Source organism: Dendropsophus ebraccatus, chromosome 4, assembly GCF_027789765.1.
Source record: "Dendropsophus ebraccatus isolate aDenEbr1 chromosome 4, aDenEbr1.pat, whole genome shotgun sequence".
Classification (NCBI taxonomy): Eukaryota; Metazoa; Chordata; class Amphibia; order Anura; family Hylidae; genus Dendropsophus; species Dendropsophus ebraccatus.
Window position 1 is genome coordinate 123,637,282 of NC_091457.1, and position 22,797 is coordinate 123,660,078.

Below are 22,797 nucleotides of genomic sequence, written 5' to 3' on the forward strand. Positions count from 1 at the left end.
ACCCCGGTTCCGCATCGCAGCTTTCCGGTCGCTGGCCGCTTCCTGGTGTCTGACGTATCGTCTAGGGCCGGCGTCAGTGACAGTCAGTGAGTATCTGAGCGGACTTGAAACGGATACTGACTGGCTGAGCGGACCTGAGACGTCACGTCTCAGGCCCGCGTCAGACACCAGGAAGCGGCCGGGAACCGGGCAACGAAGCGTCGCAATGTGGGACCCACCGCTGGAACTGGGGAGGTGAGTGGACGTCTTTTCCCTCAGCCACCTCCTCCCCGGTCCCAGAGAAAAAGTGCCCCCCCACTGGAGTACCCTGTCAGGGAAAAAAAAAAAAGTTTTTTTTTTTTTAATGTCAGTGTCCCTTAAAACAGCCAAATTTTAATGAATAAATGACTAGTTACACAGATTTCATTCATCTATCTATCTAAACCTGCTCAGCACCTCTTGCTCAATGAAATACTGCCCATGGTTTTGTCAGCCGACTTTCAATGTGACAGGTTTTCTGTAAAGTGGTTATCTGGTTAGACAAAACACATGTTGACTCATCCCCCTTTCAGGTTCTGAATCTGCTTTCTACTAAAGACACAGAAAACTGCATGTGAGCTGTTCTTTCTGGCTCCGCTTATCACTCCTCCCTTTTTATATGGTTCATGTAAACAGTGTCACTGAACGGCTGTTTTTGCACTCTGTAATGCTGGGAGGGTTAATCCGAGGTCAAGTTGCTGGTGACCTCACTGTGATTTATCCTCCTTACATAAGAGTGCAGATATAGCTGGGCCAGGGACACGGTTTAAATGAACTGTCTACGAAGGAAGAGGGAAAGAAGGGGAGATGCAGTGAACAGCTCGCACACAGTTTTCTGTGTCATCAGCAGAAAGCAGCAGGTTTAGACTGACAAGGTAATGACAAGTCTGCAAAAAAATGTTAGTATTCGGGGGGGATGATTCCACAAATATTTTACCTAACCGGATAACCTCTTAAAGTATTTAACATCTTCAGAATGTACTGAGATTAGGGTCTTTACAACATATCACAGGACTCTTCTTGTCTATAATATTTTTCTGGTACTGCAGGTCAACCCTAAATGGCAATGCCAGTCACCACCCATGGATAAGGGTGGCGCGGTCTCTGAAGAAAAACAAAAACAAACCAGTAGTTGTAATATATGTTTTTCACCTTGTAGTATCGTCATATAGCAGGTGCCACTACCTAAATCAATGGAGGTATGTCCACTGGAAGGTGTAGCTCCATCCCTATAAGTAGTTACCCCACCTCATAAGCAGCAATGGCTTCATCAACTTTTTTTGAACAGTCCTCTATTAATTGCCTCATTGGGTCACAGGTTGGTTCCACCATCTAAACCGCCTGTCATAAAGCAAAGCACAATCTGTTTTCTTATAAATAGTATAAATTATTTTATTTACATAAACTTGTTACAAAACAAATAACTATATATTTTCTTTTAAATATCCAAAGTAATTTCTATCCCATGACATTTGTTTGTTCATGAACTATACAGCAGCCCAAAAGTCCAGCTGATCAGACGCTCTTGATTATGTGTACAGATGATCAAAACTATTCACACATTGTACAGAGAAGAAAACAGAGAGAAGGAGAGCGAGTGAAGTCGATTTGCAAGAACTACATTCACATAGACAACCTGTAGTGCTTGTGTTATCCTGTAATGCAAACCTTGTCTTATATAACGTCATCCTACATAATCCTCATGTGGGGGGAAGTCGAGGCTCACCATTCGGCCTATACTCTGACCCATTACGTACTTAAAGGGGTTGTATGTGCTAAGTAAACTGTGCCACCCTTGTCTATACCAGACACAGCCTATAGACAAAGGTGATGTTGTTTCTATTTAAAAGAAAATTCTAGTGTCATACAACAACTTTAACATGAACCTGTCACCTCTATGGAAGGTAGAAATTTTGTAGTCTAGTAAAACAGAGCCTTGCAACTATTAACTGCTTTCTTCCAGAGGCCACAAAATGTCTACCGCCATAGACTAGAGTAGTGATCTGCAACCCGTACCTGACACTACAACTCTTCCCAACATGGTAAGCCACAAGTTGCAGACCACTGGTCATCTTTACAAAAAGCAAGGCCAAAGGGACCAGGTGAAATTTCTTGGCAAAGGGAACTCAGAGGAAGACATCTTTAGATCAAAGACATTCCATTAGGAATTCTGACATAGACTCAGGTTCCGCGAGGTATCTGGCTTATTTCATCTCATTTATTTCAATACAAAATATTTTAGACCTTTGTTTTTTCTTCTTCTTCAATAATGTAGTCATCTATTAAATATCTGTTTTCATTTTGTATTCTATAACATTATAGCTACACTACACGTACATGTTGGTCGCCAACCCTAGACATAATGATGTGCCCGCTGGATTGCAGGTAGGACAACAAAATCAATGACAATTTTCTTTTAACCATTGCCAAAGAGGCCAGCAGTTCAGAAACTCGACGGTCCCTTTGGCAGGATGGGTGTTGTCGATGCTGCCATGAATCATTCTCAAAAAAATTCATCCCTGTTATAAAAAAAAAAAAAAAAAAAAAAAAAAAAGCAAGCTCTGAAAACACAACTGAACATTCAAGTGTTAAGGAAAAGCTAAAAGTACAGCTTGGAAACTAGAACCAGGCACTTTCATTTTCTCGGTAGGTCTAGAAATCACACACAAGCACAAGTGTGCCCTTGTTTGCACACACAGGTATAGAACAAAAATAAAATAAAATAAAAAAATTATATATATATAAAAAAAGAAATACATTTTTTTTTTTTTTAAATTATGCATTAGCCCCTTAGCTACAGTGAGAGTTTAAATTCATTTTTTCTGAACCAGGCAACTATTATAAAGCAATGGCGTACAACTCGGCAATAGAAATCCACTCCATAGACACCAAAGAAAGACCCGGCCCTCGCAAAATGGAGGAAAAAAAACCCTAGAATCGCAGAATATTAGGCATGTTAGAATATCGGCTTGGCAGTGAATCACTTCAAATCATAAAAGGTATTTTTTCTTTTATTAACAAATAAATATTAGATGATCTCAAATTGTACCAAAACTGGATAGAAGGGAAAAAAGACCTGTGCAAAAATACATATTTCAATATGTACAATCATCGTTTTTTTTTTCTTTAATAAAATACGCTTTCTGAAATAGGGATACTTCAATTTTTTTTCCCATTTATCATAGAAGAAATTCCAAAATAAGGATACAAAAAAGTAGGGTTTGTTTTTGTCTTTTTTTTTTTTTTAAGGAATATTTTTTTTGTTCATAGTAATTTTAGTTTCTTTTTTCAGGTTAAAGAAACAATAGGAGTTTTAAGTAATACCTATATAATACAATCATATGGCCACCATGTTGACTGGTATATGCCGCTCCCTGACTGATGGATGGTTTTCTCGTTATGCTCGTTATGGAGTTGAAACTTATGGATCGCTTGTCAGTACCCTTCAAAAATGTTTATTTCAGCAAAGATGGGATTTTTATGAAAAATTTTTTTTTTTCAAACCTGACCTATAAGTGACATGTCTGATGTGTATCTATATATGTACTTGGTATATGCACCATGTATGTATGCGTAGCATTTTCTAGAATGTAGCATCCCAATAATACACACAAGAACTTTTTAACATTTTTAGAGTTTTCTCAATGTTTTACATTTTCTATCTTTTTTTATCTGCCAGGTAAATAATAGCCGGAATAAAATTCTGATTCTGGAGTCCTATGACCAGTTATATTAGCATTAGACAGCCACTTGTGCTTCCTTCTGACCTATAAGGAGGAGATCATGGATGGCTAAATGTAAAAGTTAGGATTTTTTTTGTAATATACCTTAATTACTTAATTGAATGTTCTGCAGTTGCTGTTGATGGATCGGTTATTGGTGTAATACATGGCTGTGAAGCGGTTTGAATACTAAACATTATTACCCCCTGCCAACTGGTAGATGAATATCCAATGTGAGTGATATGTTATTTGTAGTGTCAAACGTGCTTGGCCAAGAGCTATGTATAGTGTATGAGCAGTAGACAAAGGGCCAAGCTCCTGCCAGACAACACTGCTTAAGATTCAACTGCACTGATCTATAAATATCACCAATGCCCTCCAATCTAGAGAAGTCTGAGGACTCATTCACAGGTTCTGTAGATGTGTCCACAATCGCAGATTAAATTTAGGGCCCCTTGAGTTCTATAGGGCTGTTCACACTATCTGTAATTTTACAGATCCGGAACCTGTGCCACAAGAAAATAGGACATGTCCTAGTATAGACCATAATTGTAATTTAATGAAGTCACCTTCCGTTTTTGGCGGATCTGCAAAAAAATACAGATTGCAGATGCACTATGTATTTTTTTTTATTTTTTTTGCAGATTGTGGACATAATATACAGCCCTAAAAAATGACTAAGAGTGTGAATGTAGCCTTAGGGTTATGGATGGAATGCCACTTTGCCTCAATATTCTCCACACAGAGAAAGCTGCAGTCTATGACTGTCTATGTTCACACTGTGTAAAAAAAAATATGAGAAAAGGTGGACACTTTTTTTTTTCTTCTTCTAAATAACGTCCGTTATTAGCGAAATATAGTTATCTGCATTGAAGTTAATGGAATAACAAATTAACGCTCATGACATTTATTCACAGACGTTATTTTGCAAACAACAGAAGTTATATTTAGTTGTCCACACCCTTTTTTTACCGTCCTTTCACTGTCTTTACTACTAAATTCTATGGACCTTCAAAAACGAACAACACCCAAAAGGGCCCAAATTAGAATAATGTGAAATTACATGATTTGGTACTCAAAACGATGGAAAGAAAAAAACTTCATGTGAATATAGCCCAAGGTCTGGGGTGCACCTTCTACGTATCTAGGGACCATTACTAAGGTTACTGCCTGATTTCTTACTTGACTCTGGTTAGAGCAAAACCAGTTTAACATATATCCATAAAGCATACCGGTCATTAAAAGACAACTTTTGACATGGTTATGGTCTCATTGCTGAGACCCCAACCAATCGGCTTAACCTCCCTGCTGGTAATCATCTTTGTCCTGTAACCCCACAGACTTATAATGGAGCCGCTTGGACAGAGATCGCTGCTAGCTGGTGAGTAAAATGCCCTACCATGCACTTCTCCCGACACGTTCTGATTTGTGAGGGTCTCAGCACCCTGACCATTCAAATCTTTTGACATGTCCCCATTTAAAGGACTAATGTACATGATTACATTTGATTAATGTATTGCCACCCTCTTTGGAGGATAATGTTATTGCTCTAATGTTCTCAGCAAACAAAAGTCTTCCTTCATAGACTCATGTATGCTGACCTTTAATACATGTAAGTTTCTGCCCATGTTTGCATATATTCCCATAAAGGCATCCTCAGGCTTGTCTGTTATTGGTAAGAGATAAAACAACTTACAATGTGAATTTCTGAATCTCTAGAAGCGGTTGTCAATATATTTTGTCTACAAGAATTAACTCCACTATCCAAGTGCATGACATTTCCAAGGAAATCGAGTACTTGCAAAGTGGAACTACTTTTTGCAGACAAAACTGACCGCCACTGCTTGAGATTCAGCAATTCCTACAGTAAGGGTATGTTCACACTGAGTAAATCAGGCGGAATTCTGCTGCAGAATCCCGCCTGTCTCAGTGTGCCATAGCCTGTCTATGGGAGAGCTTGCGTGCCTCACGCCAGCAGCAGGTGCACACAAGCTCCTCCATAGACAGGCTATGGCACACTGAGACAGGCGGAATTCCACAGCGGAAAGTCCCGTGGCAGAATTCCACCTGTTTTACTTAGTGTGAACATACCCTTAGTTTGCACATCTCCTCTGGTATAAATAGCTTAATACACAGTAAACCGTAAGAAGTAAAACAAGACAACCCTGTACTGCATAAATACAATCCTGGGTATTTACACCTGCAACAAATACTATGGTTTCATTTTTCTTCTAATAAGATCCATCAACAGCAGCAGCATTTTAACAGTTTCCATTTTTTCTATACAACAAACTAAAAACAGCAAAAAGAATAATAAAATATTACAATATATAGCCTCTGCTACACAGCCGAGGTTAGCGGGAGCAGGTGGTTCACAAGTTGTTACAGGGCTGTGGTTGTAAGTAGAGATAAGCGAATGGCTTTGTTCCTATCTGCATTCTGCTCATCAGGCTGCAGCCTTTCAAGCCTGCCCCGCTCCACGCCGCTCCTCCCCGGGTGCTGGGAAAAGCTTCTCCCAGTTTCCCAGGACTGGATCCATTTTTTCCCAGCACCCAGGGAGGAGCGGCAAGGAGCGGAGCAGACTTAAAAACCCACAGCCTGATGAGCAGAACGCAGATAAGAACTACTGTAGATTTGCACATCTCTAGTTGTAAAATATGTAAAATAAGAGAATTTGTCAGCTCTCCTGACTTTTAGTAAATACTTAGTATTCTCCATATATTAATTTTGAAGATTGTTTTCTTAAAACTGCTTTGTGTCCTTCCTCCTGGAAATATATGCATACATTGACAACTGGCTATAACTATTCCCCTTCAGTTTCCCAGTCAGTAGGATTTGTCTTTACATACTCTTACCTGTATGCTATAATGAATGGCTGGTTAGGGAGATGAATTCAAACTAGATTCCGCCACACATGGGGGGAAAAATATGATGATAATCCCAGGATCTGCTGAAATATAGCTGCCAATGCACTAACAAACCCATAGTAAATTATATTAGCGTCAAACAGACATGGAGGCTGTCTGCTGAAATAAAGCAACAAAGCCGTCTCCCCCTATCCCCTGACTGAGTGATCGTGGACTTATCATCCACGCGAAACATGGCTGATGGGTCTGAGGAGGACAGGCCTGCTACTGAAATCTTGGGCTTTGGGCTATATGACAATATTGCAGCCCTTATGGCCAATATGTTAAAGTCTGCCAGATGGCGGCACTACAGACAAGGACAGCGGCATAACCATTCCCTAACCGTCACTTCTAACCATATGTTTAATCTTTGGAGCCTTCTCAAATATTCAAATATTTTTGCCCATCTTCTCTTTTGGTTTTTTTACCAGTACAATCACAGTAACGTTAGAGAGCAGAAACTTTAGTATTAAAAAAAAAAAAAAAAAAATTTTGAAAAAAATATTATTGACATTAAAACTCCTCAAAGCTTCTTAGCATATGTAACCTGGAAAAAGGCCGGCCAGCCCATTACATAGTCTTTATTATTATAATTTTTTTTATACTTTTTTCTTTTTTTCATAATTGTGCTATTTTAGTAGTTTTTCACTGGAGCATTGCTGTAAAAGAATAAAGCCATATTCCTCTTGTGGTGGTTGTTGTGTCCACATTGATGGGCATCAGAAGACATCATTCCGGTCAGAAAGTTACAGTGAAGTTTTTTTTCTCTCTCTTGCCCGGGCTGGAGGACATACGCTCGCGCTCAACGCAAAATTAAATCTCACAGGTTTGTAGCAAGCGGCTCAGTCCACTAACACTGATAGAAGCGGCAATGGGACTGACTGCTACAGACATGGCTTCGGGGGAAAATTCCTTGTCCAGCTGACAAATTCAGAAACACTCCACACACCTGAGGACCACGGAAAAGGTTGAGAAAACTCAAAGGCATCTTGGAGCCCACAGAGCCAGCTGGAGGTTTGTGATTGTTACCATACTTGTCCAGTTCATGTAATAACAACTGTCAGGGACGTGCCTTTGGCTGCAAAACAAAAGGGAAAGGGAAAAAAAAAAAGACAAGATGAGGCAAATGTAATGTGAAATCTCCTGCACTGACCCCGTAAGTAACACAGTCACTTCAGCTACAGAACGGAACCAGCCTGCGGGGTCTGCGTACCCTATGGGGGGTTGTCTCCATTATTGGACGCTTGTAACTGCAGTGACCCAAAAGTGAGGCTGGACGTGTCCACGCTGCAGTGAAAAACATTGGATTCAGCCGGTTTTAACAGATTCACTGCTCAGTGAGCACTTGTCACCCGGCAGACATCTCCAGGGACTTACTGTATATACCAAGTGCATCCAAATCTGAGGGTTGTTCTATTGAGAGGGAGAGCACGGTCATAGTATGGATTACACAATGTCATATCATCCACCTTTGTGTTTACACCAGATTGTCTGCCATCTAGAAGTTACTCAAACCCCCTGTCTCCATAGGCAAACAATATAGTAGGTGCTAAGAGCTCCCGCTGCCGATCTCCCCAAAATAAGCTGTATACTGAGCTGTGTATCCAACAGACATTGGGGAGGAGCCTTGTGAAGAAAGCCTAACAGGCCGAGCCGAGACCACTCCCTGCTATACAGATAAGCTAAGCACGGATGACAGACAGCACATGTCCTGTTCAGCTGGATACAGGCACAGTATACAACATACCAAATTCTGGGTGTAGGGAGTGGATGTACAGTCTTCATTAGATTGGCCCTTTGTGGACCATTTATAAATGCAATGATTTGACGTGCTTGTGTCATATATGTATGGCTGAAGTGAACGCACCCGGGGAATGCGGTGGAATTCTGTATACAAATAATTTTGAAACTACAATGACTACTGTTGCATCTGATTTATTGTGCATTTAACCAGAGCAATGCTGGCAGTAACGCAAAGTCCTGGCTGGCCTGGTGATAATCTGAGTATGCCTTGTGTGGTACATATGAGGCTAGGCACCAATCATTTAAGCTATTAAGTCATGTACGATGTGATATATAGATATTATATATCATCCTTGGAATACATATAAAATTTCATCACTATTTTATAAGGGAACCACTTTAATGCTGCATGAGCCACAGGTCATCAGGGCAGACCCCAGTGGCTTAGCTATTAATGAAGGCCGGTGTCAGGGACCATCCTAATGAGTTGTGGTTATGGCAGCATGAAAGTGAAAACAGGTTTCCTTGCAACCACCACCATATGACTGCAATGTGCGCCATAATAACGGATAATGCTATCAAACAAGACACCTGACCGAGATGCTTCTATACATCTGTCCGGACTTTGTCTCCCCCTCCCCCCATTGTGTTGCCGGGGCACATTTACCAAATGTGCCATTTCTCTGATATATTGCAAGCCAAGGATTTCCTCTCGCTGAGTGCCATGTAAATCCTATTGGCTCTCCGGCGTTGTGCTAATTCAATCAGCCTTTGCTGACTAAAGTGATCAATCTCGAGCAGATAAACTGAAGCCGGTGCATGGCAGATTATGCTGACTGTACAGACGAAGAGCGTCACCGAGCCTCCTACCCGGCAGAGAGAAATAATTGTCTGGATGATGTTCCAGAAACACAATGTCATATGCACATTGTGCAAAAAGGGGTAGCACATCGTGAGATTACAAGGACTGGTCGGGTGAGGAGAGGATGAAGTTAGACGTCACCTGACAGATTTTTGCTTGTTGTACAGTTTTACATATGAAGTAAAGCTACTTGCCAGCACTGCCTTCCAGAATGAAGGGGGTTAAATAGCTGCTCAGCTCATTGGGAAATATCTGTTACCATAGTGATAGCTGCTGCGCGCCCCGCACCTCCCTCCCTCCCCTGTCAGTTTGATGACTGTCTGTGCCATCAGCCATTCCTACTAAAAGGGGCATCGAAAGCCGCGGTGCTTTTGCTGTTCTCTCCTTTGTCCATGAATACAGTGATTGTGAATCTGAGCTTTTTACTGATGTTAACCCACAAATAAAATCTTATTTTAAAGTTAATGTGCAATGTAAGACAATGCATTGTGACCCAAAGATAGCTGCGATCTACGTGGAGTTGTCACTGTGGAGAAGGGCCAAGCAAGAATCAGTGCAGCAATTTTGACTTCCGTAAGAAGTCAATGCAATGTATTGTCCCATAAAGTACTATATTGGCGCAAAAACTGAAACTGATAAATGACCCTTGTGGAAGCTGGATATCAGGAAAAATGGCTGCTAAGATTATACAGGGAAGAGGAGGGTTTTACATGTTTGGAGGCTAAAAGCAGTGGAAGAAGGATGTGCTCTACCACTGCGGAGGAAGGAGGATGTGCTCTACCACTGCGGAGGAAGAAGGATGTGTTCTACCACTGCGGAGGAAGAAGGATGTGCTCTACCACTGCGGAGGAAGAAGGATGTGCTCTACCACTGCGGAGGAAGAAGGATGTGCTCTACCACTGCGGAGGAAGAAGGATGTGCTCTACCACTGCGGAGGAAGAAGGATATCCACTACCACTGCGGAGGGAGAAGGATGTGCTCTACCACTGCGGAGGAAGAAGGATGTGCTCTACCACTGCGGAGTGAGAAGGATGTGCTCTACCACTGCGGAGTGAGAAGGATGTGCTCTACCACTGCGGAGGAAGAAGGATGTGCTCTACCACTGCGGAGTGAGAAGGATGTGCTCTACCACTGCGGAGTGAGAAGGATGTGCTCTACCACTGCGGAGGAAGAAGGATATCCACTACCACTGCGGAGGGAGAAGGATGTGCTCTACCACTGCGGAGGAAGAAGGATATCCTCTACCACTGTGGAGTGAGAAGGATGTGCTCTACCACTGCGGAGTGAGAAGGATGTGCTCTACCACTGCGGAGGAAGAAGGATGTGCTCTACCACTGCGGAGGAAGAAGGATGTGCTCTACCACTGCGGAGGAAGAAGGATATCCACTACCACTGCGGAGAGAGAAGGATGTGCTCTACCACTGTGGAGTGAGAAGGATGTGCTCTACCACTGTGGAGTGAGAAGGATGTGCTCTACCACTGCGGAGGAAGAAGGATGTGCTCTACCACTGCGGAGGAAGAAGGATGTGCTCTACCACTGCGGAGGAAGAAGGATGTGCTCTACCACTGCGGAGGAAGAAGGATATCCACTACCACTGCGGAGAGAGAAGGATGTGCTCTACCACTGCGGAGGAAGAAGGATATCCTCTACCACTGTGGAGTGAGAAGGATGTGCTCTACCACTGCGGAGTGAGAAGGATGTGCTCTACCACTGTGGAGTGAGAAGGATGTGCTCTACCACTGTGGAAGAAGAAGGATGTGCTCTACCACTGTGGAGGGAGAGGGATTTGCTCTACCACTGCGGAGGGAGAGAGATGTGCTCTACCACTGCGGAGGGAGAGAGATGTGCTCTACCACTGTGGAAGAAGAAGGATGTGCTCTACCACTGCGGAGGGAGAGGGATTTGCTCTACCACTGCGGAGGGAGAGGGATGTGCTCTACCACTGCGGAGGGAGAGGGATGTGCTCTACCACTGCGGAGGGAGAGGGATGTGCTCTACCACTGCGGAGGGAGAGGGATGTGCTCTACCACTGCGGAGGGAGAAGGATGTGCTCTACCACTGCGGAGGGAGAGGGATGTGCTCTACCACTGTGGAGGGAGAAGGATGTGCTCTACCACTGTGGAAGAAGGAGGATGTGCTCTACCACTGCGGAGGGAGAAGGATGTGCTCTACCACTGCAGAGGGAGAAGAATCTGCTCTACCACTGTGGAAGAAGAAGGATGTGCTCTACCAATGTGGAGGGAGAGGGATGTGCTCTACCACTGTGGAGGGAGAGGGATGTGCTCTACCACTGCGGAGGGAGAAGGATGTGCTCTACCACTGTGGAAGAAGGAGGATGTGCTCTACCACTGCGGAGGGAGAAGGATGTGCTCTACCACTGCAGAGGGAGAAGAATGTGCTCTACCACTGTGGAAGAAGAAGGATGTGCTCTACCAATGTGGAGGGAGAGGGATGTGCTCTACCACTGTGGAGGGAGAGGGATGTGCTCTACCACTGCGGAGGGAGAAGGATGTGCTCTACCACTGTGGAAGAAGGAGGATGTGCTCTACCACTGCGGAGGGAGAAGGATGTGCTCTACCACTGTGGAAGAAGAAGGATGTGCTCTACCACTGTGGAAGAAGAAGGATGTGCTCTACCACTGTGGAGGCTACCTGCAGGGACACAGTCAGCAATAGGCTAAGCTTCTGGTATAGGGTCGTTATGCAGCAACATACCTTTTATGTTACAATAAAGGAAAATCTAGTCAGCTGCATATTCCTATTCAGTGGGATACATAAAAGGGTATAATGTGTGGTATAAGCTTTTAAGATGCAAGTTATTGGGTGGTGTAAGCCCCTACACAGTGGCACATATTGCAGCCTTCAGCGGGAGATGTGCTCTGAGGAATATTCCCAATGAATGAAATAAAAATGAAATGTGAAACATCAACTGTTCAAGATGGCAGGCCGTAGTGTCTCTGATAAACCACAATCAAGTATGGCACCATTTAAAGCCAAACAAGAGTTACAAAGACCTCTTTAATGCATGAGTGAGAAATGTCTCAGTCCCTTTGTGAGTAGGTTTCTTCAGCTGCAATTCACAGTTTCAACTTGCTAATACTGTTAGAGAACAGTCAGGTGGTACAAGCTCCCTTTCATATATCCATCTGTGCTTCCATAACATAGAAAAATGCTTTTATTCTATAGTATGAAGTGTCAGAGGCTTTCCAGAGCTCCTGAAGGGCAGCAGGCTTTAACACCTTCTTACCCCCTCTCCTCCCATACCTGATCCTGCTTGGGACTCAGCTTCAAGGTGTCAATCAAAGAGGCAGGGAGAGTAAGGAGGCGTTGCAGCTTGAAGCTATTCAGGAGCTTGAGAAAGCATTTGACTCTTTGTATCAGAGACTAAATGCATTTTTCTATGTTTGGAAGCACTGTTGGATATATGAAAGGTACCATGTATCTCCTTGCCCAAACAGCTACTGTATCTAACAGTGTCAGCAGTTTGGAACATGAATTATAGCTGACAGATTCCTTTTAAAGTGAACGTTTCTGGCAATATTGGCAATTCACTGTTAGATACCTGTTAGGGTAAGTTGACACATGGAACCTTTCATATGTCTGTCTCTACTACTATAACGGCAAAGTGTAGATATTTCAAGGACAAGGATCTGCTACAAGCTGTAAAATCTCCTCACTCCCCCTTCCATCCCTTTTTCTCCTTGCAGGGATAAGGATGGGAGGGGGATTGAGAAGGTCATGTGTCTCCTTCAATTAACAGCTATAAAACAGTGTCAGCAGTTTAGAACGTGAACTGCAGCTGACTGATTTACTTTAAATTTTAGTTACAAAGTTGGTTACAATGGTTGCCATATAGCATTCTCTGAAGCAGAGGACATTTCACAGGGGCCGGACCCTTGTGTATACCAGCGGTTTTCTAGCTACAACATCCAGAATGCTTGGAGTTGAAGGTGTGCAGAAGTTGGAGACTACTGATGTAGAGCATCAGATTTCCCAAGGAACAGCATTTTTGACTAGGTTAGGTTAGGTTTACATCTGCTTCAGATTTACCAATTGGGACCTCTGGCGCACATTTCATTTAAATAATGGTGCAAAAACAAGTAAAAAAAAAAATCCTGCACACAATATCAGTATGTGTCTTACCTTCCTCCTCAGCACTGTTCCGACACAGTTAGTCCTTTGCTCCTCGGTCCGGTGAGACCGCTAGGAGCACCAGTTAGGAGCGCTACCCCGGCCCCATAGCGCCGATCTGGCCCTGTCCACAGCCGGCCCACTCCATTCAGGATCATTAGAAAGGGGCGGGCCAGCAATATGGGGGCGGGCAGTGCTCTTAACAGGTGCCCCAGTGTTCCTAATGGTCTCACCAGACCCTTCAGCAAAAGACTAACTGCACCGGAACTGCGTCAAAAAATACCTCCCTCCTATGAGTCTCCTGAGCAGTAGGGACATATCAGCAGGTTAGATTTGTGTAACCTGTTGAAAGGGTTTTTTGGGGGCAAAATGGATAGGCCATCATTACAGATTAGCTGTTCAGCGCCACACCACACGGAACAGGGTCCTGAACAGCTGTCTCCATTCACTTTGGAATCTATTATGGAGGCCTCAAATGGAGCCTCAGACGCAGATGTGAACCTAGCCCAAGAGACATTTTTGGTAACTAGCAAGGCAGTATCAGACAGGGAGTTCTGGTTGCTTTAGCTTCTATACAACACCTGAAGCAGAGGCGGCTTCGAACTGTTGCATTGAAGACCTGACCTCTCATGTCTGGTGTTGTTTTCTTGCCATAGATGCCAAGTTTTGGCAGATAAAGAAGAGAATTTTTGGCAGAAAAAGAAGAGAATCATACTAACACTATACACACACAATAAAACAGGAATGTCCTACCTGATGACGAAGTGAATTATTGGTCAGCGTCGGCGTTCCTGAAATCCCACTATTGTGTTTTGCGTGAATGTTGTTTACTGGCGGCAGTTTGGCAACCTTACCGGATTTGCTGTTATTGGTGATACTGCTGGGACCAGCTGAAGACTTTCGCTTTTTCCCTGCAAACTTGTCCAGGGAAGCATGAGAATGGGAAAAGGTGTTGTGCGAGTTCACAGCTTGGTCACCAGCTTGGTGAACGAACGGCCCGAGTGAAAGCGTGGAGTCACTGCTATTCATAACTACACTCATGCGCTTTATCGATTCCGCAGGGTTTCCTGACTGAGGACCCCTCCCTGATTGGTCATGTTTAAGACTCACAGATCGATTGTTCACAAAATTGAGGCCAACACCATGTGGACTGCCATGGGACAACGTTGTGCCTGGAGAGTGGTACGTTCCAGAGTTCACCACACAGTTTTTCCTAAAAGACTCAGTGGAATGGGAAGGGGGGTGCGCTAGCAGCTGGGGTGGGGAGTTATTTTTCCGTTTCTTTCCTGAGCCGCTGCTACTGCAGTTCGTGCTGCTGGCGGGGGGTTCCTTAGGTTTCACAGCCTTGTTGGATTTTAATTTTTGAGGTTTGCTGGAGACTGGGCTAGGCAATGAGGAAAGCACTGACGGTGTGGATGCTGAAGACACTTGTCTGGATTGCATACTACTGTTGGGGTCTGTTGCAGTGTGAGTGCTTAGTGTAGTTCCTTGTGAAAGGACTTTGTCCACAGACGTACAGGGAGAGGTCACAGGAGTTGGGGGAGAGGTAACTGTGCTGGGCGAGAGAAAACCAGTGTTGTTCATACTCTGTAACACAGGCGCTGAATTTGTGCTGGTCCGGTGTGGAGCATGTGTGGATGAACTGCTAGACGCTGGAGGAATTTTCCTGGCAAATTGAACAGAACACAAGTGTTAATAACATGTGATAGGCAAGCTGACCCTATTCTATTACCTAAAGAGCTGCCTACCTCCTACACATTATGTACTACCATAACATCATGGCTTTCTGACAGATCCTTGGGAAGGAGAAATGTGCTGGGATCTTCCTATGATGTTCTGAATGAACTAGCCAAGTTATCCATTGGCACTTTACAATTTTTGCTGAGGTATTAGGGACCATTAATAGCACAGCTCTGGACATTACAAGCAGTGCTGGTGATGTTGAGGCGTTACGTTGGGGCAGATATGGAAGCTGTGGTCTTAATGTCTGATAATTGCAGCCTTAAAAGGGGTTTCACACCTACACCATTTATCACACACATCTGATCAGTAGGGATCCGACTGCTGTGACCTCAAAAATCACTAGAACAAGAGTTCTGTGTCACTCTGGCTGAATGGAGTGGTGACTGGACATGTAGTATATAGAAATAGTCTCCCAATCTAAGACCCTCTTGTGCAGAGGTGTCAAACTCACGTCCTTCCAGCTGTTGCACAACTATAGTTGCCATCATGCCTGGACAGCAAAAGCTTTGGTTGTCAAGGTATGATGGGAATTGTAGTTTTTCACCTGCTGGAGGGCCACAAGCTTGACCCTGTGCTCTACTGCATGTTGGAAATTAGTTTCTCAACAGAGGAAAAAAAGAAAACAAGAATGTGAAACTTAAGGTAGAAAAAGAGGACAGTATACTAACCTTACATAAGTGGTAAAAAGACCCTGTACAATCAGATGTTTATATGTATTAAAGGGAAACTATCAGCAGGTTAGACAAATCTGACCTGCTGATAGCTCCCTATAGTGTACGGGGCACTGAGGATAAAGGCATGTCTGTTACCTTCATCCCCGGCACTGTTCATATGCAGTTTTAATTTAGTGCTTTGTATGTTAAGGCTGTTTGGAGCACCCAGATACGGCTTCACCAGCCCGCTTCATTGCTTAAAATGGCCTTACTGTACGGAGCACTACATTAAAACTGTACAGGAACAGCGCAGAGGATGAAGGTAAGACACATACCTTCATCCTCAGCACCTCATGTACTATAGGGAGCTATTAGCAGGTTAGAGTCGTCTAACCTGCTGATAGTTCCCCTTTAAGTGTGATCCTCAGATATGTCTTCTATGCGGTTATAAAAAAAAGAAAAAATAATATACCATATGAGTGGACGCTAACTAGATTATATAAAAGCTTCTACACAAAGCTGAGATACTGAAAGGGCACTGGTATGTGTTGTGATAAATAGGCTCACTGTAAGATTCCTGCTGTAATAGTGCGGGATATCGGTCATTGTCCAAATATTTTAGCAAATCAGAAGGCCCGTAATTAGTAACAAGTGATGAAAATATATTTAATCTTTGTTATACTTGAAGTGAACATCCACGTCTATATTTTAAATATGTCCTAAAACATCATATAGTCTTACAATTAAAAACAGATTTCTTTTGACCACTAGGGGGAACTTGTGAGCAAACTGTTTTCCTATTGGCTTCAATGTGTAAACAATCTTCAGTAAGCATCTGAAAGTTTCCCACTGGGGTATAAACTTCAACATAATTTAACTCTTTGGCTTTTTAGGGAACTTGGGACCTTTGAAACATAAAAACGCCCCAATTGCTACAAAGATATATGATCAAAATAATCAACATGGAATTTAAGTAGTAGTCCGGGGTGAAATTAAAAAATCACTAGGGGCAGGGTGTGTGGGAAAACTGAAAAAGCAAATATGCTTACTGGTCCCTGAGCCTGTGCTGCAACGCATCATGGAGCTCCCGGACCCCGCCAGCTGTCGTTTTCTCCCCGGTTCCAAGTCACAACCTGGAGTCAACGTCACTGATGGCTGGGATTTAGCCCACTCGGCCAATCAGTGAATGCAGCAGTGTCCTGCCCCAGTCACTGGCTGGCTGAGCAGGGCATCCATCAGCTGGGTCGTGACGTGGCCTGTGGGGAGCTCAGAAGACAACCGGCGGGGTCCAGAAGCTCTGCATGGGTACCAGGACAGGTGACTAAAAATTTTTTATCCCCCCCCCCCCCCCGCCTGTATTTTTTACTTTTCCCCTGGACTTCTCCTTTAAGCTAAAACATGTTCATATATGTCTAAAGGTTTTATACACCTCAGTCTGATAACCTAGAATGCTTGGGGTATCAGCAACTATAGCAACTAAAGCACCTTATGGAGTAAAAATACTTGTTGGCTTCTAAGCTTCAGACAAAACTTGCCCTGGCTCATTCTGCACTCCACACAGTCTGGGAATATCCTACCTCCACATCTGGGAGTTAAGATGTTTGTCCACCATGAAGTTAAGTGCACATCGGATGTGGTCCCACCGCTTGTCAAATACGTAATATCCTCTCCCAATCTGTCTGCTACCAAACGAGCAAAACTGAAAAGAAAAACAGAATATTTTACATCTTCTCTTCCATTAACCTGATCTGCTCTGTTTGCACATTAGCACAATAGCCCCCCTCAGTATTACTTACAGCTGCTGGTCGAGGGTGATGGTCTGAATAATGACAGTCCAGTTTTTCGGCAGATTCTTCTTTCTCGTCCCCTTCCCCCTCGTCGCTAGACAAGCGGGAGGATGGCTCAGCCGCAGGTACTACTGGTTGTGGAGATTCATGCACTGATGGTGAGCCATTGGGAGCGTTACCACTGTGTTGCGCTGGGTAACCTGATGGCCTGGAGGACGCCACAATAACAAAGAGATTAGACTTAGATTATTTAAGCAAACAAGACCACTACTGAATAAACATGAACGCAGTGAGGTGACAGCAAATGCCTAAATAGCTGCAGCACATCCCAAAATAGAAAATAAAAATATTGGATTCAGGCTTAAACTGAAAGTTTCTACTAATGCCAAAATGGGATCTACTCATAAGACACATCAATGATAGTGACTGATAAGAGCTGCCCTTTAATGTGTTACTAAAAAATCAAAACCACACATCACAGAAACGTATAAAAGTTTTGATAATCGGGTTCTGGATGCGGAGACCCTACGGACTGCTAGAAGGAGCAGGGAAAAACAAATCTGAGTGCTTCTCTGTCATCCCTCCTCGCTGCAGGGGTTGGATTCAGTAAGTAGTATAAGGAGCCTGTCATATGCAGCAAGGATAGAGACAGCCGGGAGAAGCACAGGGAGAAGTGCTTCTCTAGTGATTGTAGAGGTCTGAGCCCCCAAACTCTTTTCACATTTCTTTAACCAATTACTCTGCAAAAATTATTTTTATGCACCAGGCATCCATTATAAGTAAAGAAGAAATATTTTAGAGTGTATAGTGAAACCTGTCTTCATAGAGGCGATCTTTTAGAGACCAGAATATTTTGTGATGGCTTTTCGATTCCCCTATCTTCTGTTAGTGTATTGGCATCATCTTGAAAGGCCCACTCTCCAGAAGCCCTTTTTTTCACAATATAGAATGATTATCTCTAAGACTCTAAGGCTATGTTCACACAATGTTCTTTTTCAGACGTATTTTTTTACGGCCGTCATTTTGAGGCCAAAATATGTCTGCATTTTGTTAACCAAGTCTGTAATTAACAAAATATGTACCTAACTGTTTCCAATTGATGTCTGGACGGACAAAAAAAGAACACTGTGTGACATAGCCTTAAAGGAGAAGTCCTGCAGGGAACTAATAAATCATTACGGGCAGGGACTGGAGGGAAAATAAACACATGCTTACCGCTCCCGGGGTTTGTGCTGCGCCCCATTATGGAGCTCCCGGACCCCGCCGACTGTCATTTTCTCCCCGTCACCACCCAGGACAATGACTGGCTGAGGAGGGCAGCAGTCATTGGGTCATGACATAGCTGGCTGGGAGCCCAGAAGACAGATGGCGGCGTCCAGGAGTGGGATTCGGCTCTGTGTGGGTGCCAGGACAGGTGACTATAAGTTGTTTTTTTATTCCCCCCGCAACACCCACCCCAGGTGTATATCAGGTGTATCCAGCAATAAGTGATTACAAACACTTGTGTACTCTCTGCATTCACAACAATGTACAGAAGCAGAAGAGTCAACACAACAATATTCAGTAAGCAAGGCCTGAAACTGAAAACAAATAAAATCCCTGATGTGTTACTAGAATTAAATAATAACCAAGCAGACAGATGGTGTTAAAAAGGGATGAAAACAAAGCTGTGAATGCTATTAGAAGAAACACTGGAGACTAAGATTCACCTTGGAAGACTGGGGTTGTGAGGCTTAGCCTTGCTGGGTACTGAAGGCTTTACTTCAGGGGCAGAAAGTCCATGAGAATTTTGGTGTGTTTCCTGGGAAGATTTAGAAGGTGAGGGATGCGGTTCCCTGAGCGCAGGCGCCTGTTGCTGTTCAGCTTGACGTAGCAGTTCTTTTTCCCTGGTTTTACTTTTGTGCTCGGCTAATAACACATCAAAACCTTTCTTGCGCCCTTGTACTGCTCTCCTGTAGCCTAAGGAATGTGTCTAGAAGGGAAAAAGGAAAAGATTAACACATATAATGAAAGGAATAGACACAGAGTGGAGAGCATTGTATACAGAATGAGAATGGAACAAAATACATTGAGAGGAACGTAGAGAAAACCTTCCAAGTTGCCACCATGAAAGCCTCTTACTAGTAAGCAAAACCCCTTTTCTAGAATGGAATAACAATAAAACACCTTGCCTCTGCTGCTAGGCATCTAACCCTTAGGGTTCCTTTACACTGGCTGATTATCAGCAGGCAGAAACCCACAATAAGCTGATGAATGAGAAATCTCTGGTTTGTTGGCTCATCACATCTTTTGAGCAGACACTAAAATCACCGCTAGTCGCCTACACATCAGGTAAATGGGACTGTGCTGGTGACCATCATGAAGGTATAAGGCCGCACCATTTATGAAGGCCTGTAAATGCTCTGCAAATGGGTGCCGCTCTCTTATGGCATTGCATCAGCCCATGTAAAAGGGCCCTTAGACACCTCCCCTGGCGGTGCGCTTACCTTGCATGTCAGAGATCTAGTGCACGGCTTCTTTGTCTCAACATCAACAACTCCACAGTGTATATCAGGGTCAAACTCTCGATCTGTACCGATAAAGACAACAGGTCAACAGAAGATCACAAACAAGCAAGAAATCTTAATCTTATCTAATAGGATACAGACCTACATATGATAGTGGGACACATATGATATCATTTTTATATAATGTTAAACTAATGTTGAAATTTTGTATACTGTTCAATTAAGTGCCAGCAGAAACACCCAGTTGTCAACTTAATCATACATTTCCAGGAGGAACATGGTACAAATTGCACAGTGCAGAGCACTAAGAACAGATGTTCTAGAAATAATATTTACGGTGACTACAACTATATTCTGACCAGAGACTTGTCAGAACAGCAGAAAGGTTCTGTTTGAAGGCCTGCTATCTGACTAATACATTATATTACAGCCAACATGGTTTGTAAAGTTATGCACATGGGAAGGGAAACCAAGTCAAGGTGACTTACTAATAAAGGAAGCACTAGGTAAAATGACATGAAAAAGGACTTTTTAGATTTTAGTAAACCTGACGTGAAGCAGTCATAATAAACTAAATACTAAAGTAATTATAAGTCTATAAAATATCCTCTTAGAGAACTATGCTACTTTCTGCACGTAAAGGGGTTATCCCGGAATACAAAAAACAAAGCTTCTTTCTTGCTTAAAAAAAAACATCACCCCTGTCCTCTGTGTGTGGTACTACAATTCAGCTCCATTCACTTCAGTGGCAGAGATATGTACACAAACAGAAGTGGACCTTTTAAAAAGTAGGGGCAATGAGACTATGAACCCTTTATCTGGCAGAGGATTTCACTCACTAAAAGGAGGACAAAGTTAGGTAGGCATTAAAGTGTCCCTGTTGTTATAACTTTCAAAATCTAAAACAGCCGTAGATTTAATATAAAGCAGGTTTGCAAATTACATTCATTCTAATTTTATTTTTTTACAACAAATCAATACTTACTTGTATCCAGGTCCAGTCTACTGAAGGCAGCTTTTTAGTCTTGTGCTGGTTGAAAAAAAGAGAGACCAAACGCTGGTCACCTGCACTCACAGAGAAGGCAGTATTTTGACTGACACTCTGTAATGGCCGAGACTTCCTGCATTTAGTTTCTTTTTTTCAACCAAAAGACAAAAAGCTGCCTTCAGGAGACTTGACCTGGATACAAGTCAGTATAGTTTTATTTAAAAGCATGATAAGAAACAATAAAAAAAATGAATGTAAAGTGCAAACCTGCTATATTTCACATCTACTGTTTATTTAGATTTTGAAAGGAATAACGACAGTGACACTTTAAAACATACCTAAAGCGTCTGTCATGCAAGCTACATAACCTAAAAATATCCTGTCCTGGTTACCACTATCACAAGTGGCGAAGAAGCAAACTCTTCATGCCTATTGCCCAGAGTTCTGTGTCCTGAGCACTTCCTCTGCTCATCTTCTTAGCTCTAGTGTTGTCCTGATTGGATATTAGAACTGTCACTCAGAGCTGTACGAGGGACCAGGATCAATCTAAACACAGAACTGTGGACGCTAAGAAAGAAGATCCCGCCACCTTGGAACTTATTATAGTAGTGTCTAAGACATTACAAGATGTTTTATTCGTGCTTTAGGTATGTTTTAACTACTTTCCCTGTCCCTTATTTGGAACGGAGAGAAATTTTGATGGCTTTGAACGGCTGACAGATATGGATAAGCTTTTTATTTTGTATAGCTGTAGGGTTTAGAAAATAAAGGACTTATGATGACTTGTCTATCTCCTTTCTGTACAATGTTTATGGGTATTTTAAAAACACAGGCTAAACAAGCAAGAATAAAATAAGAGGGTACAATTCCCGGACAAGACACTCTAGACTGATTGGTACTCCCTGTTAAGTACTTCAATGAGTTTCAAAACCCCGCCAAAACTGGAGACAACAGTAGGGGGAAAGTGGCCATGTTTTTTTAGCGCTGGATAACCCCTTTAAAAAGAACCTCTCCACAGCCATATAGCAGAATTACCTGACAATCTCTTGTGTAAATGTTTCCTACAATTTGTGTCCTCTGGCTTCTTTTCCACATTCGGAGGAGTCGAGAGAATTCCTTTACCATTTGGTATCTGTCCAGGGGAAGGCAAAGGTGGCTTTGGTATTGATTGCCAGTTAAGGCCAGTCTTTACTGAGGAGCTGACAGAAGAGGAACAGGTAGACCCAGCAGCGGACTTGAAGAACACACCATCTGTCTTTTGGATTGGATGCATTTTCTCCACCTTAACAGAGGGTGTCATTCTGGTGTACAGAACATACAGAGAATTAGGTCAGACTACTAATATTTGGATTTCACATACTGATCACATTAGTGAAGTAAAAAACATAGATAAGACAAGTTAAAAGACTGAAAAAGTGTGGTGACTGCAATAAAATGTGTTCTGTTATGGCAATAATAAAGTAACATATTTGTAAGGTAGGGTGAAGAAGTTAAAGGTGTTTTCTTGGATCCTACATTGAACTCACAGCCTTACATTGACTAGCTATCAATGTATGCTCGATGATGGGTAAAGGTCCCATTCCTGAGCAGAAGTCCTATTGGGACAATAATGTTCGCTGACCTGCATCCTCACTTGTGGCTTTGCCAGGTACAGCAGGTACAGGAGCCCTGTTTGTTGGTGTGCTGCAATGATGGAGGCATAGGCCACTGTTCCTTTGTATTGCTGATCAGTAGAGG

At 42.9% G+C, this 22,797-nt stretch overlaps 1 protein-coding gene across 4 annotated transcripts in view; it reads right to left on the reverse strand.

The window, feature by feature from the left end:
* Positions 1 to 1,384: 1,384 nt before the first annotated feature.
* ATXN7 (ataxin 7) overlaps positions 1,385 to 22,797 on the reverse strand; it is a 93,816-nt gene continuing 72,403 nt past the window's right edge. For all 4 annotated transcript variants that reach the window (XM_069966936.1, XM_069966937.1, XM_069966938.1 and 1 more), the window contains 7 exons: positions 22,096 to 22,361; positions 20,052 to 20,134; positions 19,275 to 19,537; positions 17,575 to 17,773; positions 17,356 to 17,477; positions 14,136 to 15,048; positions 1,385 to 7,724 (listed from right to left, as the gene is read on the reverse strand). In XM_069966936.1, coding sequence (XP_069823037.1) covers positions 7,707 to 7,724; positions 14,136 to 15,048; positions 17,356 to 17,477; positions 17,575 to 17,773; positions 19,275 to 19,537; positions 20,052 to 20,134; positions 22,096 to 22,361 — 1,864 coding nt within the window. In that variant the 3' untranslated portion in view covers positions 1,385 to 7,706. The remainder of the gene's footprint in view (positions 7,725 to 14,135; positions 15,049 to 17,355; positions 17,478 to 17,574; positions 17,774 to 19,274; positions 19,538 to 20,051; positions 20,135 to 22,095; positions 22,362 to 22,797) is intronic.